The sequence below is a fragment of the Ptychodera flava genome, chromosome 18 (genome assembly GCF_041260155.1).
Source record: "Ptychodera flava strain L36383 chromosome 18, AS_Pfla_20210202, whole genome shotgun sequence".
NCBI classification, from domain to species: domain Eukaryota; kingdom Metazoa; phylum Hemichordata; class Enteropneusta; family Ptychoderidae; genus Ptychodera; species Ptychodera flava.
The window spans coordinates 9,014,576-9,035,585 of NC_091945.1; the positions used below are offsets into that span (position 1 = coordinate 9,014,576).

General features: G+C 36.6%; 1 protein-coding gene across 1 annotated transcript; it reads right to left on the reverse strand.

Moving 5' to 3' along the window:
• Positions 1 to 15,949, reverse strand: LOC139116779 (uncharacterized). Its single transcript, XM_070679432.1, has 3 exons — positions 15,841 to 15,949; positions 8,220 to 8,321; positions 1 to 3,909 (listed from the first exon to the last, which is right to left on the reverse strand). Exons 1-3 carry the CDS (start codon positions 15,878 to 15,880, stop codon positions 3,149 to 3,151), a joined length of 903 nt encoding a protein of 300 aa, XP_070535533.1. The 5' UTR covers positions 15,881 to 15,949; the 3' UTR covers positions 1 to 3,148.
• Positions 15,950 to 21,010: the final 5,061 nt, after the last annotated feature.

Consider the following 21,010-nt stretch of genomic DNA (forward strand, 5'->3'; position numbering starts at 1 on the left):
AATATCAAATGTTTCTAAGACTTCTCTTTTTTAATGTATAACACGTTTCAGCACAACATTTGCAATGTAATGTGACGAGGGTGGACAAGGGTGTAAGAATTTGCTAAACGCCACACCAACTTATATTGTCTAAATAATCGTTCATGCGGCTGTCATGTGCACAGAGGCACTATCAGAACCATCGCCCAGTCGGCATGAACAGAGGACGGTTCTAGCATACACTGTTAATATCCAAATAGAAGATGCATTCCAAATACAAACATCAGAAAAACCAAGCACTTCTGTAACATATACATAAGCAGAAGCTGCATTTTGATTTCTTTGCATAATTTGATGTTTTGCATCAAGTTAAAAAAGATTTTCCTATTGGGATATTCACTTTTCCCTGTTTACAAGGTAGTAATGGAAAATCATTTCGTATCTAATATGTTTTGAGTCTTTTAAAAACTAAAACGCTCAAAATTGCCACCAAATAACCCCATTTTTACCGTGTAAAAATCAAAATGTTCTGTACCAAGAGGGAACAATCCCTCCTGTTCATCTCCATGTAATTTGATTGATTGTGTAATTCAGTGTTAAACAACCTCTATGCATTTGCAGTCTAATTTTCAAATCCTTTCAACTTTAGATATGATTCTTTCAAGTCGGTTTGTGCAACATGCTTTTAGCCTACTAACTAGAACATAGCCAATCCCTGACAGTGGTAGTGGTTTTCTTACAGATTGAGACCTCACTGACTTCTTATTTGTCACCGTCAGTAATTATGCTGTATTAAAGGATGCTTTTCAGCATTCTGAAGCAGATGCTGTTTGCTGTTTTGATGTTAACTTTTTTCTTTTTGTCGTGGCATATGAAGAGAAACGCATTAAATTACAAAAAGAACAGCAAATATCAAGATGTAAAAGATACCAAAATTCACACAATTGGCAAAAATAATTTCAGTTGAAGCAGGGGGGAAAATAATGTTCCAAAGTCAATCTTCCAAGCCTTCCAAAGAAAGTTAAATGTTCTAACTCTTGTTGGGAAAAGGGAGAACTATAGACTGTCTCACAGCCCTACGATGGTTTGACAGTATGGCAATCGCTTTTCCCATGATTTTATCTTTCTTGCTTAGCGGGCAAACTCCGAAACCTAGGCCCAGTCAGGTGCCGACAACCGGTAATTTCGTCAATTTTACAAAGTCATCGCAAAATATGTTTCGAAGGCCGGTTTACTGATTTTGCATATTTTTGACCTTGACCTTTACTCGGACCAGTGGGACTGATGTGCCATGCACCCCTACAAGTATAGTAAATTATGTCAGAATTAACTTGATTTATAAATGTTTGTTGTCTTCCACTGTTCCTGAAATTTTGCCCTGTTTGCTGTTCCTCAGTATATGACTTTCACTTTGGTCTCTGTCCATGACCATTACTAAATATAATGTACTTTTTTTCTCATAGTACATGTTCCTATTGCTCTTAGTCCAGAACGATATTCTACGTGTTCTTGATAGACGCAAGGATGTTATATTGATTTTACTCGATTTATCTGCTGCCTTCGACACGATCGATCACGATATTTTATTACACAGGCTGTGTCATAGATTTCGCATCACGGAGACAGTGTTGGATTTAATCTTTTTGGTTTTAATCTTATCTGAGGGGGCGAACGCAGTCTGTGTGCGTTTGGTCAGTCGTGTCTGAGACATAATCTCCCGATTGTGGTGTACCTCAATGTTCTGTTCTTGGACCTATTTTATTCAATCTTTACACAGCACCCTCGGAAGATATCATTTTCAAGCATAAGTTAGAATACATGATGTATGTTTATGATACGCCATCGTTTATCACTTGTGAAGCATATCGAGTCCCGACAACTTCAATTGAGGTTGATGAAGTCCGGGGATGGATGCGGGACAATATGCTCGCTCTAAATGATGGTAAAACTAAAGTCATTCATTAATCTTCTAAATTTACAGGTGCTAGGCGTAGGCGCGGTTCCTCGATGTGATATTCAAATAAGTGATGTGAGTGTTCACCCATCTGACACTGTTCGCAATCTTGATGCCACAATGGATTCCAGTGGCAGTGTGTCAGCACACGTTTTCAATGTCTGTAAATCAGCCACTCATGCTCTTTGGAAGATTGGTAAAATCCATAATATACTTGATCAGCCATCAACTAAGAAACGCATACATGCTTTCATAACATCTCACTCGGATTATTATTGCAACAGTTTACTTTTCGGCCTCCCTACATTTGAAATACGCAAACTGCAAACAATTCAAAATTCGGCTTCTCGACTTGTTACCAGGAAGAGAAAAAGTGATTACATTACTCCAGGTCCAGTGTGTGTCTTCGTCACCTTCATTTGCTACCGGTTCAACAACGTATCCAATTTAAAATTCTTTGTATTACTTTCAGAGTTCTCTGTAGTCATGTACCGTCTTACCTTGATGAGCTTTTGATTAGACGTTGTACGAGTCACACCTTGCGTTCCTTTTCAAATGGGGACATTAAGTTAAGTTAAGTTGATCGCACATCTTACAATGGAGATAGAGCGTTTTCAATTTGAACGCCTCGTTTGTGGAATCATTACCGTCACACCTTCGTTCACTTCAGCCAGTTGATAATTTTAAAGTCGGGTTAAAAACCTGCCCTTTTAAGTCATTTTATACTTGAGTTTTATAACATTTTAAGTTTTTTATACACGACTTTTATTTGTTGATCTATTTTAACCATTTCTTGATTTTACAAGCTGTTACTTTTATTGAACAATTTCACTGTTGTCATTTTTCACTTTTGCAATGTAAAGCGCATTGAGATATTTAAATGCGCTATAATAAGAAATAAAGATTATGATTACGATTACGATTATGATTATGTGTTTCAAATTATAGACCAAAATGGTTGACAAAGGACACTTCATACACTTGTCAAAGCTTACTACTGAATACCTTTGCCATTATTCATCATTGCATCAGAAAAAGTATCACAATTTTACGCTTTTGCAGTAATTCACACACTAGTAAAATGCCACCGTGAAATAGTTTGATTACGATTGCCTTACTATTAGTCAGATGGTTACTTCCTTTTTTTTCTGTCCAGTAAACACCTTTGGTGACATCATCCTCTTAATCAAGTTAGCATAACTCTCCTTATTTGGTTTACAAGTTTGATCCTACATGCCTTACATTGAATGTGAAAGTGCATTGCATAATATCCTTTTCCTCCGTTCGGATGCTGAAATATAACTTGAAAGGCTTTGCTCTGTCTTCCCATGAAGTTACCATAAGTTCATCATGGAGCAGTGATTCGTTGAAAAAAAAGTATGTTATGCAAGTTATTGGATAATCAGCAAGATCGCCCTTGATGAGAGTGTATGCTTTATCACGGGCTCCGAACGTGGCACAATCCATGCAGTATTTGATGTAGGTTGGATTACCGACATGATTATTCATATCAATATCACCAGAGGACACAACTGTCTTATGGCAATACAACTTACAATCACTGGGTGGTAATCTTGCAAACTGAACATGAATAGACGGCTTTTGAACCGTTGTCTTCTCGATATAAGCGTTTGTAAAGCTTTCAGGCCAGGGTCTGGGACGTCGTGATTCAAGGTTGACAAAAACAGCCAGTGCCAATGATGTGGCAAGAACTTCTCCACTTTCTTTGATTTTGAAAGAAACTTCATGTACTATTGATGTTCTTCCCACGTATACGACGCTGACATCACATTGAGCTGGCATCTGTGTTGAGAAGTTCGAGTAGAATAATGGATATATATCGAGACAATTCGCTATCAGGAATAAATTAGCATCCTTACTGATAGAAGCCGCTAAACCAAAGGTATCGTGCATTGACCATCCTGATTCCACTGCTTGCCTTATAACCGTGAGTAACCCGACAGGATCTAGTTTACCTGAAAATTGGGAGAAAGTGAGAATAGTTGTGACTGTGAGGAAGCAACATACTAGAAGTAGTTTTAAATACAACTCTGTTTCAACAAAATGACCGACCAGCTAGTCGATCAATCAATAATGGAATAATCAATAGATCAATCAATCAATCACACATGGGATGAAACAACTGTAGATATGATCTCTTCAATACCCCTAATGCCAGTTGAAGGGCAGTACGTTAGTCAATGTCGTAAATTTCAAGAATGATCACGTTCACCATTTTCATGTAAAATGTGAAAGCAATTGGCCAATGTTTGTCGGATTAAAGAACCACACATGAATAAGATGACGCAAAGGACATGTATCGTGTTATTTTGCACAAATAATGTCGTTTGCCGTTCCGAATTTAACCTGCAGAATTCTAGCACGCGCAAAGCGACATGTGTAACTTGTAAGTGACCAACAGAGATCGAGGCTGAAATCGAGGTGTAAGAAGCGTTATGTCAATTTATTGTTATTTGCTCTGAACAGGCACGCACTCAGTATGCACAGGATTTCACTAGAATTTAGAAATATAAGCCGATGTCACCGGCGTGGCTCAACTGCCGCCACACCTTTTGGCAGTTTTCTGGGGTTTTTTTTTCTGTTCGAAACTCTGATCTAATGAGCCCTGCAATCGCTGCTGCAGACTTTTAAACCAGCGCCTCTGACTTTTGTTCCAATTTTTTCTTTTTTTATGAAGACACTGATATCTTTGTACTTGATGTTGGACCCGTTCAGAAAGACTATATCTTGCAATTTGTTCATAGGCTATTCAAATGGTCTGACTCGTTGGAAGTAGTAGATGATTGCGCCAGCTCAAGGGACTTGAAACAGAGTAGTGATCAGTTGGTGAAACTGGGATTCAGTGGTAAATGACTACGTTCCCATACAGTTTCACACTGAATAAAAGTATTAAGCTAGTGGAGGTGTTCAAGAGCAATACTGAATTAAAGTTCAGTATTTATGAGGTACAGGTACTGGCATTGTTAATAGCAGAGAGTTTAAGAAGCTGCAAACAGACCTTGGAATTTATGTTACCGGAAAGAGCAAATCTCATCCTTGAGACAATTCCATATTTAAAATTATGGAGCAAGAAACACCAGAGGAATCAAATGAAGGACTCAAGAGTTCGAACATAAGTTATTACCAACAGCAGCTAAACTTTGCCATGTTGGTGCCACAACCGGTTGCCGAGTTCATAATCATCATCACTTGACAACCCCGGACTAGGTCTTTCAGCAGATCAGATTATTATGTTTGTTTCATGTCTACTGTACAGTCTGATGAGGGCTACAACAGATGGAGGTGGCACTGCCAAACAGAAAGATGTTTATGCCATTGATTATATGTATGGCATCGATAAGTATCGATTTATGTAGAGAGTACAGAACAAGCAAACCAGAGGACTTCAAGTTCAAGGAAAGCCCCATGGTCTCATTTATACTTCGTCATGTGCGCCAAAAAGTAAAGACAATTCACAAAGTTAAAAATATTCATTTAACGAAAATTATAAAGGATTCAATTCCAGTGATAATGACTTTCTCCTCACCTCAAAAGTTAAAGCATAGTATGGTTTGTTTGGAAGTGGACAAAATGGTCTGGCACAGGAAAATAAGAGCAAGAGCCAGCACATAGTTCATAAGGAAATGATGATGCAGGGAACAGTATCATAGATATGTTTCGGTAAAGGTCTAACCATTGCGGAGCTAGTCTGACCATCCAACAGTACTTGTGTTTAAGTTTACTGCATCCTCGGTGCTAAGCCAAAAGAAAGAAGTAGCATTATATGGGACAGTTCTGGGACAGCCTTGCACGAAAAAAATTTCTCAAACTCCTTGGAGATATGATCTTGGTCATAGACGATTGAATAGAGTGGTGAAGACTACTCTTAATTAATTTGCATTAATGAGCACATCCTTAAAATAAACTCTGCATAGCGGCTGCGTGATGAAAACTTGTACTACAATTCTTGGTTTTGCTAGAGAACGCCAGAAGCTAAACAATTTTTAAAGAAAGATATTATTAGCGTATTTCAGGATTCCAATAATAATTAAGAGTTCCATCGTCTGGATACTCCCTTTAATCCGTGATAAAGAAAACAGTCATTTTCCATGCAGACAGGAATATTCATATAGAAATGTACCTATTTACGAGGTATGCACAGGTACCAAAAATACAATGAGGGACTGCAAGCTGGGGCTCCCAGTTTACCAAAAAATGCGCTCTTGGGCCAGTCACAGAATGAGTTTTGTGGCCATCTGGAACCAGTCCAAGAACGTAATTTTGGCCATCTGAGACCGGTCCCAGATTGTGTTTTTTTGCTATCTGGGACCGGTCTCAAACCATGTTTTTCGGCTATCTGGAACCAGTCCCTGGATGATTTTTTTTTCATTCATGGACCAGTTATGCTTTTTGAAATCTTGGACAAGTCCCTGTTCATATTTTTTGCTATCTGGGACAAGTCCCTGATTAAGAATTTACACTAAATGACTGCAAGTTCATATCATGTGTATAGGACAGTTAAAATTTGATCCCAGGCTTAGTGTAAAATGAGAATTGTATAAAATTAGAATTATGGAGAGTAGAGATTATTCGACCAACAAGATGTTTCTTTTACATGATCTGACTTAACAAAATGCCTGATAGTGTGTTAAGTCTAGCCTGTTCCTAATATACATAAAAATTAACATTTGACAGTATATCTGATCTGTGCATAAAAGAACCATAAATGTAAAGTCTTTACTCTATGTCCGTTCATCGATCATTAATTTTTCTGGTTACAAAGTCAGATTTTTCAACTTGAAGATGTGCAACATTTTTTCTATATGTCACCCCTAACGAGCAGCCGTAGCATTTAGACAATAGTTTATTCTAAACTCTTGAATAAAGTGGGAAAGGGATCATCTATTGCAATAGGCCTGTACTTTTTCCTTGACACTTCCAAGTCTATGGCGCCTACTTTCCACTATTGAAATTAAACATACAAATATAAATACATATACTGAAACATACAAGTACATCAATCCAGCCAAAGACAGACACCACAATGGCATTTCCTACCACTGTACAATGGAGCTCTATTGAGATCTGTTTCATCGAAAGATGTTTTATACCTTGCTTCAAGTAAAGAGGCATAAGCAAGACTTGTAATACTTCAATCAAAAGGTCTACAAAAATCCAACACCAGCTGTTAATACAACATTCATAGCAAACAGTGTGTTGCAATAGTGGGACAAGCATATCTGAATACAAAGTTTACTTCATCACACTAAGGGTAAAAAATGAACCAAAAAAGGGGTCGTACTTCATAGAATTCATAAAAAAAGAAACAGGCGAGGTCCCAAAGAATGCCATATACTTAATATTATTAAAAATGCAATGAATTATGACGCAATCAAACTTGTTGCTAAAACTAACAGACAGTATTAATTCTCCTGAAACACACTACTGTATATCTATGAAATAAACAAACAACGAACAGAATAAATTTAATGTATGTAGGAAAAATCATCCCACATAAATATCGTGACCACCAGAGGCATTGACCTTTTATAAAATGTGATGAAGTTTCATCTAGCAATGGTCCAAGTAAAAAACAACTCTCTGTCTGACTGTATTATACATCAAAAGATGCAATGTGAATGTGCAACCAGTTCCAGATTGCCAATAAACATGGTCTTTGACAGTCCCAGATAGCCAAAAACATGATCTTGGACTGGTCCCAGATTATAAAAAAAACTATGTGGGACTGGTCTAACTTGGCGAAAAATCTCATTCTTGGGCCGGTCGCAGAGTGCATTTTTTGTAAACTGGGAGTTCTAATTTATAGTCCCAAATTGGCCTTTCAGGTACCTTAACATACCAGGGACCGTGCCTGTATCTACGCTCGGACGAATCATTATGTAGTTACAGTTGCTTGCTCATATTAGAGTAACTCGATGCTTTGTCAAAAATTGACAATGATACACCAAAGTTCTGCCCTTGTTCTTGAGAGACCAAATAAACTTTGTTAGTTCAGCGAGGCCTATAACAGTTAACAGTTTTTAAGGCTGCCAAATTGCTCACCAACAGTACTATTTGGGCACCTTGTTCATATCTGTGGCGCCTAGCATGTCTTCTAAGTGGACAAACCTACTTAAATATGTCCATACGGATATAGATAGAGGATTACTTCTCAGCTCATATTCAACATCTAATACTTTGGAAATTTTCGAGAATAACTTATTCCTTAAAATAACCAGACCCTTAGATAAACCAGAGCTTGAAAGTTTCCCTTGGTTACACTCACCCGTCTTCTCTTGATCAAACTGCGACAAGTCGTTGAAAGTGCAGTGAGCAGTCTTGCTATCGGAAGAGAGTTTACAATCCATTATTGCTGACTGAGAATGAACTACAATGTAAAATATAAAAATATTAAGCCAAGTTGTTAATAAACATAATATGGTAACAAATTTGTTTGCTGTTGAATGGTTCTGTCATTCGCAATAACACACATGATAATTGTGGCATGATACCATTTAAGCTCATATTTGGTATATGTATTTAGACAAAAGATAGCTTATCTGATTAGTTTGTGGTATCAGCATGTCTATGTGTGTGTGTTTGTCTGTCTGTGTGTCTGTCTGTGTGTCTGTCTGTCTGTCTGTCTGTCTGTCTGTCTGTCTGTCTGTCTGTCTGTCTGTCTGTCTGTATGTATGTATGTATGTATGTATGTATGTATGTGTGTGTGTGTGTATGTATGTATGTATGTATGTATGTATGTATGTATGTATGTATGTATGTATGTATGTATGTATGTATGTATTGATGTATGGATGGATGGATGCATGCATGCATGCATGCATGTGCGCACGCACGGACGCGTGCACGAATGTAGGTATGTACACATGACACAAAAACCCTAGTACCTACTATCTTATTGTTTGCTGTACGGACGCACCCAGAAATTGCAATGTGAATTCGTTCAGAAGAACTATTTAGTATCAAAAATATGCAAATCAGGTAAAAAGGCAAAATCCTACAAGTTACTTAAGTGCCGTATCCAAAGGTAAAATGTGATTGAAACTTAGTATGCGGGTTTCCTGACAAGCGGTGACTTAAGTTTGACCTATCAAATTGTCGTGAAATTTTATTATTTGTATCTCACAGACGAGTTTTCCTGTTTTGTCAAAAATTTTCTTCTCTGAAATTTGGTGTCTGATTGGTTTCAAACTTGTATACAGCCTCCCAGGGATGCCTTTAGTTGAGAGGCTTCACAATGAGCTGAGATTTGAGATTATCGTATTTGTATTTTGGGATCAATTATTCCATGTTTTATCAAAAATAATCTCCTTTTAAATGGGTGTTTGATTGCTTTGAAACTTGACTTGTATCTTTCTACGGGCACCCTTAGCTGAGAATCTTCAAATTGTGGTGAAATTTTCATATTTGTATATTTTTGGCAATATTTTCTTTTTTGGTAAAAAAAACTTTGGGAAATCCACTCTTATATTCCCTGGTTCAATTGTAAAATTTGAGAAACCCGATCATTCCACCTTCGTATTCAGCTTGTCGATGTATGCGCAACTGTAAACGAGAATTTGTTAGGATGGTATTATTTGCCAAAAGTATGCTAATTAGCGGCAAACTTGTAAACTTGGTGAAAACCTTAATAAATGTGAGTCAGAATTTTGTGCATTGGTATGATTTTTACAGAAACAACACCACAATATACCTCCAAGCCAATAATAAGTTGTTCTCTTAAACATTACTGCTTGATGAATTTCCAATATATCGGTTACCTAAATTTTGCGTAATATATTATTACCAGAGAAATTTTTTACTTTGTTACGATAGATTGTATTTAATTTTTATATACCAGCCCGCATGGTCTGTATGTGTGTGGCCATATCAACAGTAACGTTGCCAATCATTACGTATTTCGCCTTGGTATTTGATGAACGGTGTATCAAAATGTGTTCAAATGCACCTGACATTATCAATACCACACGCTAAGGCCCATAGAAGCTACTAAATATTGTTCTTACACTCGCTCGGACCTGCCGCAGCTGACCAAATGTGAGTAAAGCGTCATTGACGCTATTTTTCTGTTAACTTAAACACAAACGAAAAGCGTCAAGTAAAATCATTGTATGAAAATTTCACCGACTTTCCCGTACTTTTCATCAAATGTCACGAACGAAAAATGAGCTTTGCGTAGACAATCGTATGATTCTAATTACCCAGTTCGATTCTATGTTCTGTTAAGGTTTTTTTCAAGTCTATGGTAAAATGGTCCCTATGAAATGCGCCAGCATAGTCGACTGTACAGTGTTTTTTGCGCACAGGTTTGAAACTAATTAATATTTTTATCCAATAAATATTTATGTTTAGATTTTCCTTTTCGGTTTGCTTTATATGCACCCTTTAATTTCTTGTGTGACATTTATGTGACATATATATCACACAAATGGTACATGACAGCATTCCTAACTTTGACTTTTAAAGTGATTCAGTAGCTTAACGTAATGATCCTGCCTATTTTCTTCTGTTCGCTAGATAAACAGGTGATTCAATATTCCTCGCCTATGCCTATTTCGATCAAATATGGAGTACAGTAGAGGGATTAAACAGAGAGCGCATATAGGTGTTACGCCGGGAGGGGGTTAGTGATGAACAGCCTTCCGGTTTACTGTTCATACAGTTTGTTATAACGCAAAATAGTGAACTGTAAAATGAATAAAAATTGAAAGATTTAAGACAGCATGCAATAAAGATGGTTTAAACAGTAAAATCTTCAAACAATGAACATGACAACGAGAAAACATCACAAAAGAAAATTCATTTATTTAGCGGAGGCCAGTTTCAAGACCTTTGTTCTACGTTACCGATTGACATGTATTCAAGTGTTTTGCAGTCTTGATAATTTGGTAGGGTGACAGCGAAATTGATAGAAACGATGTGCTTAGAATCATTGACTGGTACACATCTATTTCATGCTCATTGTTGGTATGAATTTAAATTATGGAAATACTGGAAAATGGTCTAGAAAATAGCTGGGGACTTTCACAGTATACATATTTCTATGGATTGCTTACCATGGTAATAGATTAAGAAAATCGTGAACCTCTCTGAACGTTTCAAATTGTGAAATTTCCCTGAAGCAATCATTTATTGCTAGCTCAAAGAAATTAAATCTTGTAAAAACTGTATGCGTATGTAAAGTGGTTGCAATTTTGCCCGCTTTGTGCGATGAATTTACGCATGGTTGGTTGTGGATAAGTTCATTCAAGTATCAATGCTATACTTTGCTAAAAATATGTTTTGTGTTAACGTTGCTACTGGCTTCGTAATCGTTCTACGCACGCTGATACTCTGTGAGTCTTTACTCCAATGATGATTCATACACGATTTGCGTATAGGTATAGAAAGGACAAATGCTCACGTCAAAACTCTACATTTCTTAAAAGTGGGGTCAAAAGCTGTGGTAGTAAAAAGCAGGGGTCTAAAGTTCACTTTTTATTAACATTTCTATGAGAACATCAACAAGTCTATCCGACACGAAAAAGGGGTGTGGCGATGATCTCGACCCGAGCACCAGCGATAAGTCACAGATTGCTTGCGTGTTCAAATCCAGCCTCCAGCAGCCTCAGTAAAGATAATTAAGGGGAGGGTATCACCAATATTTTCTTTATGTGTATAAACCTATGCGTAGAAATCGTCAAAGGTAAAGCATCGCCTCTATAAACGGCTAAATTTTCCGACCGCCTTGCCAAAAAATTCAAATGATTATTGAGTACGCACTCAGCATTGTTTGCAGCTGGTCGTACTTAAACTTTAATCAGTACAACGTCGTCCAATATTCAACTCAGGAGCTACGTATCGACTCGTACGCCTGGGGATCGTACGTGCTGTACATGTGTTTTCGTATAAGCAATAATAATGATATATTTATCTGCATGATTTTAAAACACCTAATACCAACTAAAAACACATTTAGAGTTCAATATTCTTGACTACTAACTTTATAGTAACTTATTATAACTTAACTTGTTATAACTTTGATCAGGCATCTTTGCTTATGACTATCATGATTATACACAATATTCTTATAAGATTTATGTTTTCTTTTTACAATTCTGATTAGTGTAAATCAATAGTGGATGTATGAGCTCGTATTTGTTTAATGTCTTGGTGTCCCTCGCCATTGTTTTAATTCCCTGAGTTGCTTTAGCATGTTTTGCATGAAAAGGTTCAAAGGATAGCCCCTCATAAAATTGATAACGAAAGATAATGCATATCACTGTACAAGAAGAACTTCTGAGTCGAATTTCTTAATACCTTTGGCGGTCTTGAATCTAGGTTTTCGGATTAGTATCTGCTCCACCTACTCAAACATGGGTCAGTTTTAGTGTTACGTGTGTTTTATCGCTGTCCACACAAATTTATTCCAACCACTTAGCACCTTTGGTGTACATGAAAGAATCGGACACTGCATACCGACTGTTCGATGTTGACTATCGAGAATCGAGCAAGGTCTTGATAGAACTAGTACTCAATCTCAAGAAAGCGGTTACTACATGATCATGGGACTGGGTCGAAGTGGAATAATCAACAAATTTTACAAGGCACAAAGCAACACTAAAATAGTATTTTAACAAATATTTTCTACACGCCACAAAGACCGTATTTGGTCATAGCATAGGCCATGGACAACTTCCACAATTATATGATCCAACTACTATATCCTACTTCTCATGCGCCATTGGAAGGAATCTGTTTGACGTCAAAACTGTGCCAGGAGACCTGTCAAGTGTTAGTTACGGGTAGAATCATTATATGGTACACTTCCACTGATTTTTCTAATATTTAGTATTATATTGAAAAGAATACATATGACTCCATAAGTGTCCCATGACCTCAACGGTTCCCCGGATAATTCTCATAATTATATGCTGTCACAGCTACATTAAACTTTTTTATACATAATTGAAGGAATGTGAATTCATTAATGTGCCAAGTGACCTCTAAACTTTCAGTTACGAATAGCATTATTGTACGCGTCCACAATTTGTCCAACATATATTGAATTGAAAAATATCTTTGACTCCAAAAATGTCCATGGATAATTCTGACGATTACACTAGTATGCCAGTGTTGCAGCCAGGAATTCTAAACCAGGGTACAATGTGTCCGATTACCGTTTATTTTTGGGGACATAATGCACATTTTGGGGACAACATGCATCAGTTGTCGATCATTTTTTTATTATTTTATTATAAATAAGTTTCACAAAACAAAATTCAAGCTACCAGGACCGCGTCGCTGCGCTTTAATTTCAGGTAATTGTAACAGTATACCCTATCTGCCTCCAATCAGAGCTCAATCAGGCGGACTTCCACCAAGTGCAGCGTTTCAGTTGCTTTTAATCAACACTTCGAAAGCCTCAAAATAATGCAAAACGAAGTCCAGCGTCGGTAACAGATAATATTTGCAGACTAAACCCATGGAACACAGTCGACGCAAGAGTGCGTGCGCCCAAAGTGACCCGCAGTGCGCGAGAATGCGGGACAAAGGGTTCCGTTTAGGGGACATTGTCGCAAGGGCGTGTCCTGGCTGCAACACTGTAGTATGCCTCATTGCTCTTTCCAGCTATATTTGTCTAGTTGAAGCAACTGTTTAATTGTACAAGTAACCTTATCTTAATTTTATATCAACTTGAATATTTAAAGAGTTGATATATCTTTGACTTCGGAGTTGTACTTAACTGACAAGCATCCCTCCATAAGCAAAGTATGTTTGGAAAAAACGCAATCAATTAACGTTGTTATTTCTGTTCCAAGCTATGATTTTGTGCTGTTTGAAATATTTATTATCAGCAAATACTATGACTTCATAACACACTACACAACGAGCAAAAGGAAATGCTGACGTAAAATATACAAAAACAATAAAATTGACATAGGTCTACATTTACTACAAAAGCAGTGGATGTTCTGAGGACTCGGATCAAATGAACTATGAAATTTGCCCGGTTTAATGCAAGCATTGAATAAATGGTCCTCAAAGCCCCGGGTAAATTATTCCATAAATTGGCCATGCGATTAAAGGAGAGGTGACGGTAAGAAAGAATATTAAAGCGAGTTAATGGCAATGCAGCTGAATCAGCACTGAGACGGTTGTAAATGTTATAAAGATGAAAATTCAATAAGTTTATGTATATTCGTAGCATGTAGTCCAGTAAATTAAACACAAGGTCAAGCACCTTTCTGCATAATGACACGGGCAAAAGATTGACATAAACCAATCACTGTTTATAATCAACACCAGTAGGATAATGGAGCATGTATCTAGTCGCTGCTTTCTGTATTCTTCAAATTTAACTAGATTTCGTGTACAATAGTCCGTTCGAACAACACCCCATACTCCAGGTGGCTACGAATTAGTGAACAATAAAGAGCTGTAATAGTTTTTTGTCACACTTATAACTGCAAGTACGCTTTACCATACCAAGTAATCTGTTAGACTTCATGGAAATGCGATCGATATGGCTGTTCCAATCTAGGTTGGCTTTAAGATCAACACTTAGATCACAGTATTTCATAACAGACTCTAAACATTTGCCATTCATAACATACTCAAAGTTCAAAGGTTTTCTGGATCTTGTAAACCTTAGAACATTACACTATTGTAATGTATTGCAGCTAATATGACTTCGGAAATGTCCATCTGACAACAAAAGCGTCCATTATACGTTAGGTGTTGTCAGCTTTCAGTTTAGCCCCTATCTTACCGGACATTTAACACGGGGACACCTGTGAGGTCGAGGACACCTTAGAGGTCTTAACAAACGTCGTTTCTTTGGAATCATAGAGGTAGAAATCTACCTCCATGTTGGAATGTTGATTTCAGTCATACTTACTACATGATTTATTCGCTTCAAATGAAGTTTACTGACATTATCGAACACCTATGTGCAGCCTGCAGCCCACACGCTCACACGCACGAAATTGAAATGTAGTGAAACGACAGCGGGAATACCACTAGCCACTAGTCACTGTTTGTGCGTGGCACTGACACTTAATACGCACGTAACTACTCAAGATTTGCAACTTTTCAAAATTAAAACTTACATATCATTTTATTGTACACAAAAGTGTTGCATCACAGTCACCTGTTTCTGAAATTCAAATCTGCACCTACGCGCCAAAGACTGCCTGAGAAGAAGATCTCCTTCCCAGGCATGTCTATGGGTGCGTAGGCGCAGAGCGGAATTTTAGAAACAGGTGACTGTGGTAGCATTGACTACAAATCGTCAATTCATGGTATGCTAGTGCTGCTAAAACACTGCAATATTGACATTGTAGAAAATTCAACGGGTAGGCTACTGCCCAAGCTGTGGAAACGCAGCTGTCTGTAATTTGGGTATAGGCTGCGTCTATGCGAGTCATTGAAAGTTCAACTCCGCCAGGGACATGGCGGGGCTGACCTTTTGATGACCCGCATTGATGTAGCCGACCCCGTCTTAGACAGCTGAGTTGCCAAAGATAGCTATTGCCCTGGTCCTGACCCTGCGCGATCGACACGCCACAGCACTGATTACATATTAACAGCTAATATATCGCCTACTATTCGTGATAAAATAGGAGCTATTGGTACTACTTCATTACATCGTTACTGACAGCAAATCCGTCTCACTTCTAAAATAATAGACAGTACGGAAATTCGCATCGCACAGTCGCTTTATAGCTGAGGGTCCATAGCTGTGGTGTTTTCTGACGGGATTTCTGCCTTTTACGGGCTGGTTTTGACTTTCACGTTTTTACGCTTGCCACCAAAGTCAAAACCAGCCCGTAAAAGGCAGAAATCCCGTCAGAAAACACCACAGCTATGGACCAACAGCTGAGTCGCTTTACAGCTACATTCCTTACCTGAAGGATTTGTAATGGTTCTTCTTGGAAAGGGTGTCATGGACGACCTTATCAAATTAATATAGATTTGTACAGGTCGCCTGACCCCACCTTGCGCAGCAGGGAGCCGCATGACCTGATCGGATGGCGTACTTCAAGTATTAGGCGAGCGGCGAATCCCCAAAAAGGGCCTTATTTTAGGAGTTTAATGTACCCACCTTACATACGGTCACATCATACGTCATTTGAAAGCTTATTATCTCTACTTTAAGAATATTGACGATGTAGAGCTGACAATTAGGGCCATACCCCTTAATTTGCATAATTCACACGGGTACCCAATTTGCATATGGGCGATATAAAGTTAGAAAATTCACTGTTAACTATTTTAAACATACTTTTAAACTATCGAATAATATATCAAATGAAAGGTATTTGCATGTAGAATACAACTTAGATATCCCAAGACATATTTAGATTGATTTTACTGAAATATTTTCATATTTATATTGACAATAATATTTTCCTCTCTTGAATACAATATTTTAAAAATGTTAACAAATACAGCTACAACATACAGATACATCATACATCATTTGAAAGCTTATTATCTTTACTACTAGAAAATTGACAATGTTGAACTGTCAAGTACAGCCCTAGCCCTTAATTTGCATAATTTACAAGCGTACCCGATTTGCATAAATGCAATATGAATTTAGAAATTCATTGTTCACTACTCTAAACATACTTTTAAACTATCGAGTGATATATCATATGAAATGTATTTGCATGTAGAATACGAAATAGATATCGAAAGAGATATTTAAAATGGTTTTACTGAAATATTTTCATATTCATATTGGAAAAATAGTTTCCCCTTTTCAATAACAATATTATAAATATTTCATCACATACAGCCACATCATACAGACACATCAAACGTTATTTTTATAGCTTATTATCTCTAATTCAAGAAAATTGACAATGTTGAACTATCAAGTAAGGCCGTATCTCTAAATTTGCATAATTTACATAGGTAAGCAATTTGCATTAATGCAATATAAAATTTCAAAATTCATTAACGATTCTAAACATACTTCTAAGCTATCGAGTGATAAATCAAATGAAAAATATTTGCATGTAAAAACCAAAATTGACATCCAAATAGATATACAAAGTAGTTTTACTGAAATATTTTCATATTTGTAGTGAAAAAAATTATTTTCCCCTTTTGAATAACGGTATTTCAAAAATTTTAACATCAGTATCAATGCAACCACATGCATTATGATGTGCAAAAAGTGCACAGAACACGGAGAACAAACAGCTGAAATGAGGTCTGGAAATGAATATTTTGTTTGTTTAATGTATGCTTCAGAACACATGAATAGCTCTTCTTGTGTGAGAGTAAGCTGTAGTCAAAGTTATGGCATGATCCATGATACAAGTCATTCATGGCGATACAGTATCATGAATTTCAAGTACATCTAGTAATTCTACATCATCCTCTTCTTGAACAGTTTTGTCATGAGTAAAAGGGTTGCCACAGTTATGACTGCCCTGTGCATGGAAGATTAATTTGACAGCAGACACAACTGGTGACAAGTAATAAGAGAAAGCAAACTCTACACATCGTTCATATTTTATGGTTGTTTGAATTTTGTGTAGGTTATGTTTGGCTGCTTTGTGTAAAGTGTTGATTTGCCATGACGATGCGTACCCCTAATCTACGTATCCTGCCCTGAACCCGCACTGGAGTTGAAAGACTACTGTGACACTGCGATCCTTTGATGCTACCTTTCGAGAATAAAGTTGTCTTCACCAGTCGCTTAAAATTCATTTTCGGTTGGTGAAACGTGTGCACTGCTGGACCACGTTGTTTCACTGAAGTTAAGTTTGTTCAAGTAAGGAAGCTAGAATGTCTATCGTATCGGTCTGGTTGTGTTTGTGAATGCTCATGTGATTCAGAGATCGAGCTATTGTAGGTGTTGCTTGGCCATAGGTGTAACGCTTATATTTCTATTTCATATGTATGTGATTAGGCTGCGTTCACAAATATGGTGGTGAGGGACAGAGGAATTCGGGGTGGAATCGAAAATTTGAGGGATAGTAGAGGAGACTTGAAAGTTTAGATCTGCCCATAGGGACCTGAAAATATTTTGGTTCCCTCTTACTTTTTGCGATTCCAAGGTTTCGAAGGCAATTCAATGAAAATCAAATAACAATTAAATGTCATCCGATTGTTCTAAAGTTAGTAATAATCAAACAAGATCTAGAATTACTTTTACTTTTTATTTTTACTTCATTACTTTTATCTGAAAAATATTGTATTTTGTATCGTGTTGTTGTGGCATAATTGTTCTACTGTATCGTTATGTTTTGCCTTTAACAAATCATTGAATGTTGCCGTTTGATTGCATTAACTGGAATCTGGTATCTGTTGGCTTTGTGTGTGTGTTCTTAAGTCGAGAATGTTAATTTGTTGCATCTACGATCTTCATAGATAATGAGGTCTAAAGATGTGATTTTTTGAGAAGAGCTTTCGAAAATTTCAGAGTAGGATGCATTTTTTATGTTTTATATGAATCGAGTTGGGTTCCAATAAAAACCAGACATTGTCTCTGAATCTCAGTCAGAGCGATATTTGTTTTTTGTGTTGTTGAATTATTCTTATTTTGTATATATTTTATTCTTATTTTGCATAATGTGGGCATTATTCGTATTTACTGCACAATTTTATGAATATTAATAAAAATCATGATATTCGCGATTTAAATAAAAATATTCAATAAGAATATTTTAGATACGTGTTTGGAATTCATAGCTCTATTGTACATGCCAATACCTTTCATTTGATAAATCACTCGATGGTTTAAAAGCAAGTAAAGAGTACTTATCGATGGATTTTTATAATTTTATATCGGACTCATGCAAATTAGGTACCAGTGTGTATTATGCAAATTAAAGAATCACGGCACTATTTTGCAGCTACATATCGTCAATTTTCGTGAAGCAGAGGTGATAGGCTTTCAAGTGACCTATAATGTGGCTGTATGATGTAGTTGTATGTGTTAAAATTATTAAAATATCGTTATTCAAAAGGGGAAAGTATATCTTTCGGTATAATTATGAATATAATTCAATAAAATCATTTGAAAATCTCTTTGGGTATCTATTTTGTATTCTACATGAAAATACCTTTCATTTGATATATCACTCGATAGTTTAAAGTATGCTTAGAGTAGTTAATAAATCCCTAATTTTATATCACATTTTTGTATTTTGCGTACCCATGAGAACTATCCAAATTAGGAGCTACGGCCGTACTTGACAGCTCAACATTGTCAATTTTCTTGAAGTACAGATAATCAGCTTTCAAATGACGTATGATGTGGCTGTATGACGTGGTTGTATGTATTAACATTTTTAAAATATTGAAATTCAAAAGAGGAAAATATTTTTTTAATATAAATATGAAAATATTTCAGTGAAATCAATTCAAATATTTCTTTGGATATCACAGTTGTATTCTACATGCAAATACCTTTCATTTGATATATCACTCGATAGTTTAAAAGCATGTTTAAAGTAGCTAACAGTTAATTTCTGATTTTACATAGTATTTATGCAAATTGGATACCCGTGTAAATTATGTAAATTAAGGGGTATGGCCCTACTTGAAAGCTTAACATTGTCCATTTTCATAAAGTACAGATAATAAGCTTTCAAATGATGTATAATGTGGCTGTATGATGTGGTTGCATCTGTTAAAAGTTTTAAAATATTGTTATTCAAAAGGTGAAAATAAATTTTTCATAATAAATATTGAAATATTTCAGTGAAATCAATTCAAATATGTCTTTGGATATCCATATTGTATTATACATGCAAATACCTTTCATTTGATATATCACTCGATAGTTTGAAAGTGTGTTTAAAGTAGTTAACAATGAAATTTCTTATGTTATGTCGCATTTATGCAAATTGGATACCCGTGTGAATTATGCATATTAGGGATGTATGGCCCTACTTGGAAGCTCCACATCGTCAATTTTCTTGAAGTAGAGATAACAAGCTTTCAAATGAACTATGATGTGGGCGTATGTAAGGTGGGTACATTAAGTATGAAAAATAGGTGAGTCTGCCGCTCGCCTATTTTGGACAAGCATGAGGGCGTTAGTGTCATTGGTTGCGCTCCCTACTTCTGAATATTCCCAATGTTGGCGAAGTCTGAACGAAAAGCGGAAATAAGAATGCAATTCTCCGCTTAAGGCTACTTTCGCAAATAACGCATTCCTTGGGAGGGGCTGCAAATCACGATTGAAATCTTATTATTTTCAGATCCCCCTCAATAACCTCAAAAATTTTCAAGCCCCAACCATTTATCATATAGCCACATATTTATTAGGGATGCAAAAATAGGAAAAAAAAACATGTATTGGTCAGTTCTGCTCGCAGATTCTCAACACTACCTTTTATTAGCAGTCTGCAGAGCCATTTTTAAGTCAAATTCTTAAATTGAAACACATCAGCGGACTTTTTAATTTACAAATCAAAGCCGGACTCGAGTTAATCGAAGTTGATCTGAGAGCAAATTTGTATATTAACATTCGTCGAAGACCTTGGTATGGTAGAACATTATGAATAACGTACATATCCACAACTGGCACAGCGATCCTAAAGGAAATTCAGATTAAAATACAGGAAGCATTATTATACCCTACCCTACGGATATTCATACTCTTAAGGCCGTATACTCCCGTCTTAGTTGAGAATAATACATATTAGAACAGTAAGTACGGAACAGCGACACTTTGATGGTATTATTACAATTTGCAAATTAACGAATTCAAGAGTTTGCATTGGGGTTGTAGAAACTACTGATGAATTATCTGTAATGACAAATCGTAAATAGGTTTGTCTAGACACAGCATTTAGTTTCTTACCGCTGAAATTAATGGGTGGAAAATTAGCTTGAGTGAGAAAACTTACTTGGAATGATATTCATACATTGTGACTGCTTGAGATGATTAATGTTGTGGTCAATACCATATGTCTCACAAATTGACACCAGGGTAAGCAATTACGCAATTGACGGACTCTGCAGAGCAACGTCATCCGTATTTATAGGACGATTTAACTTAAACTCGCCTATATTGCAGCTCTTGATATATCTTTGCAAGCGGCTGGT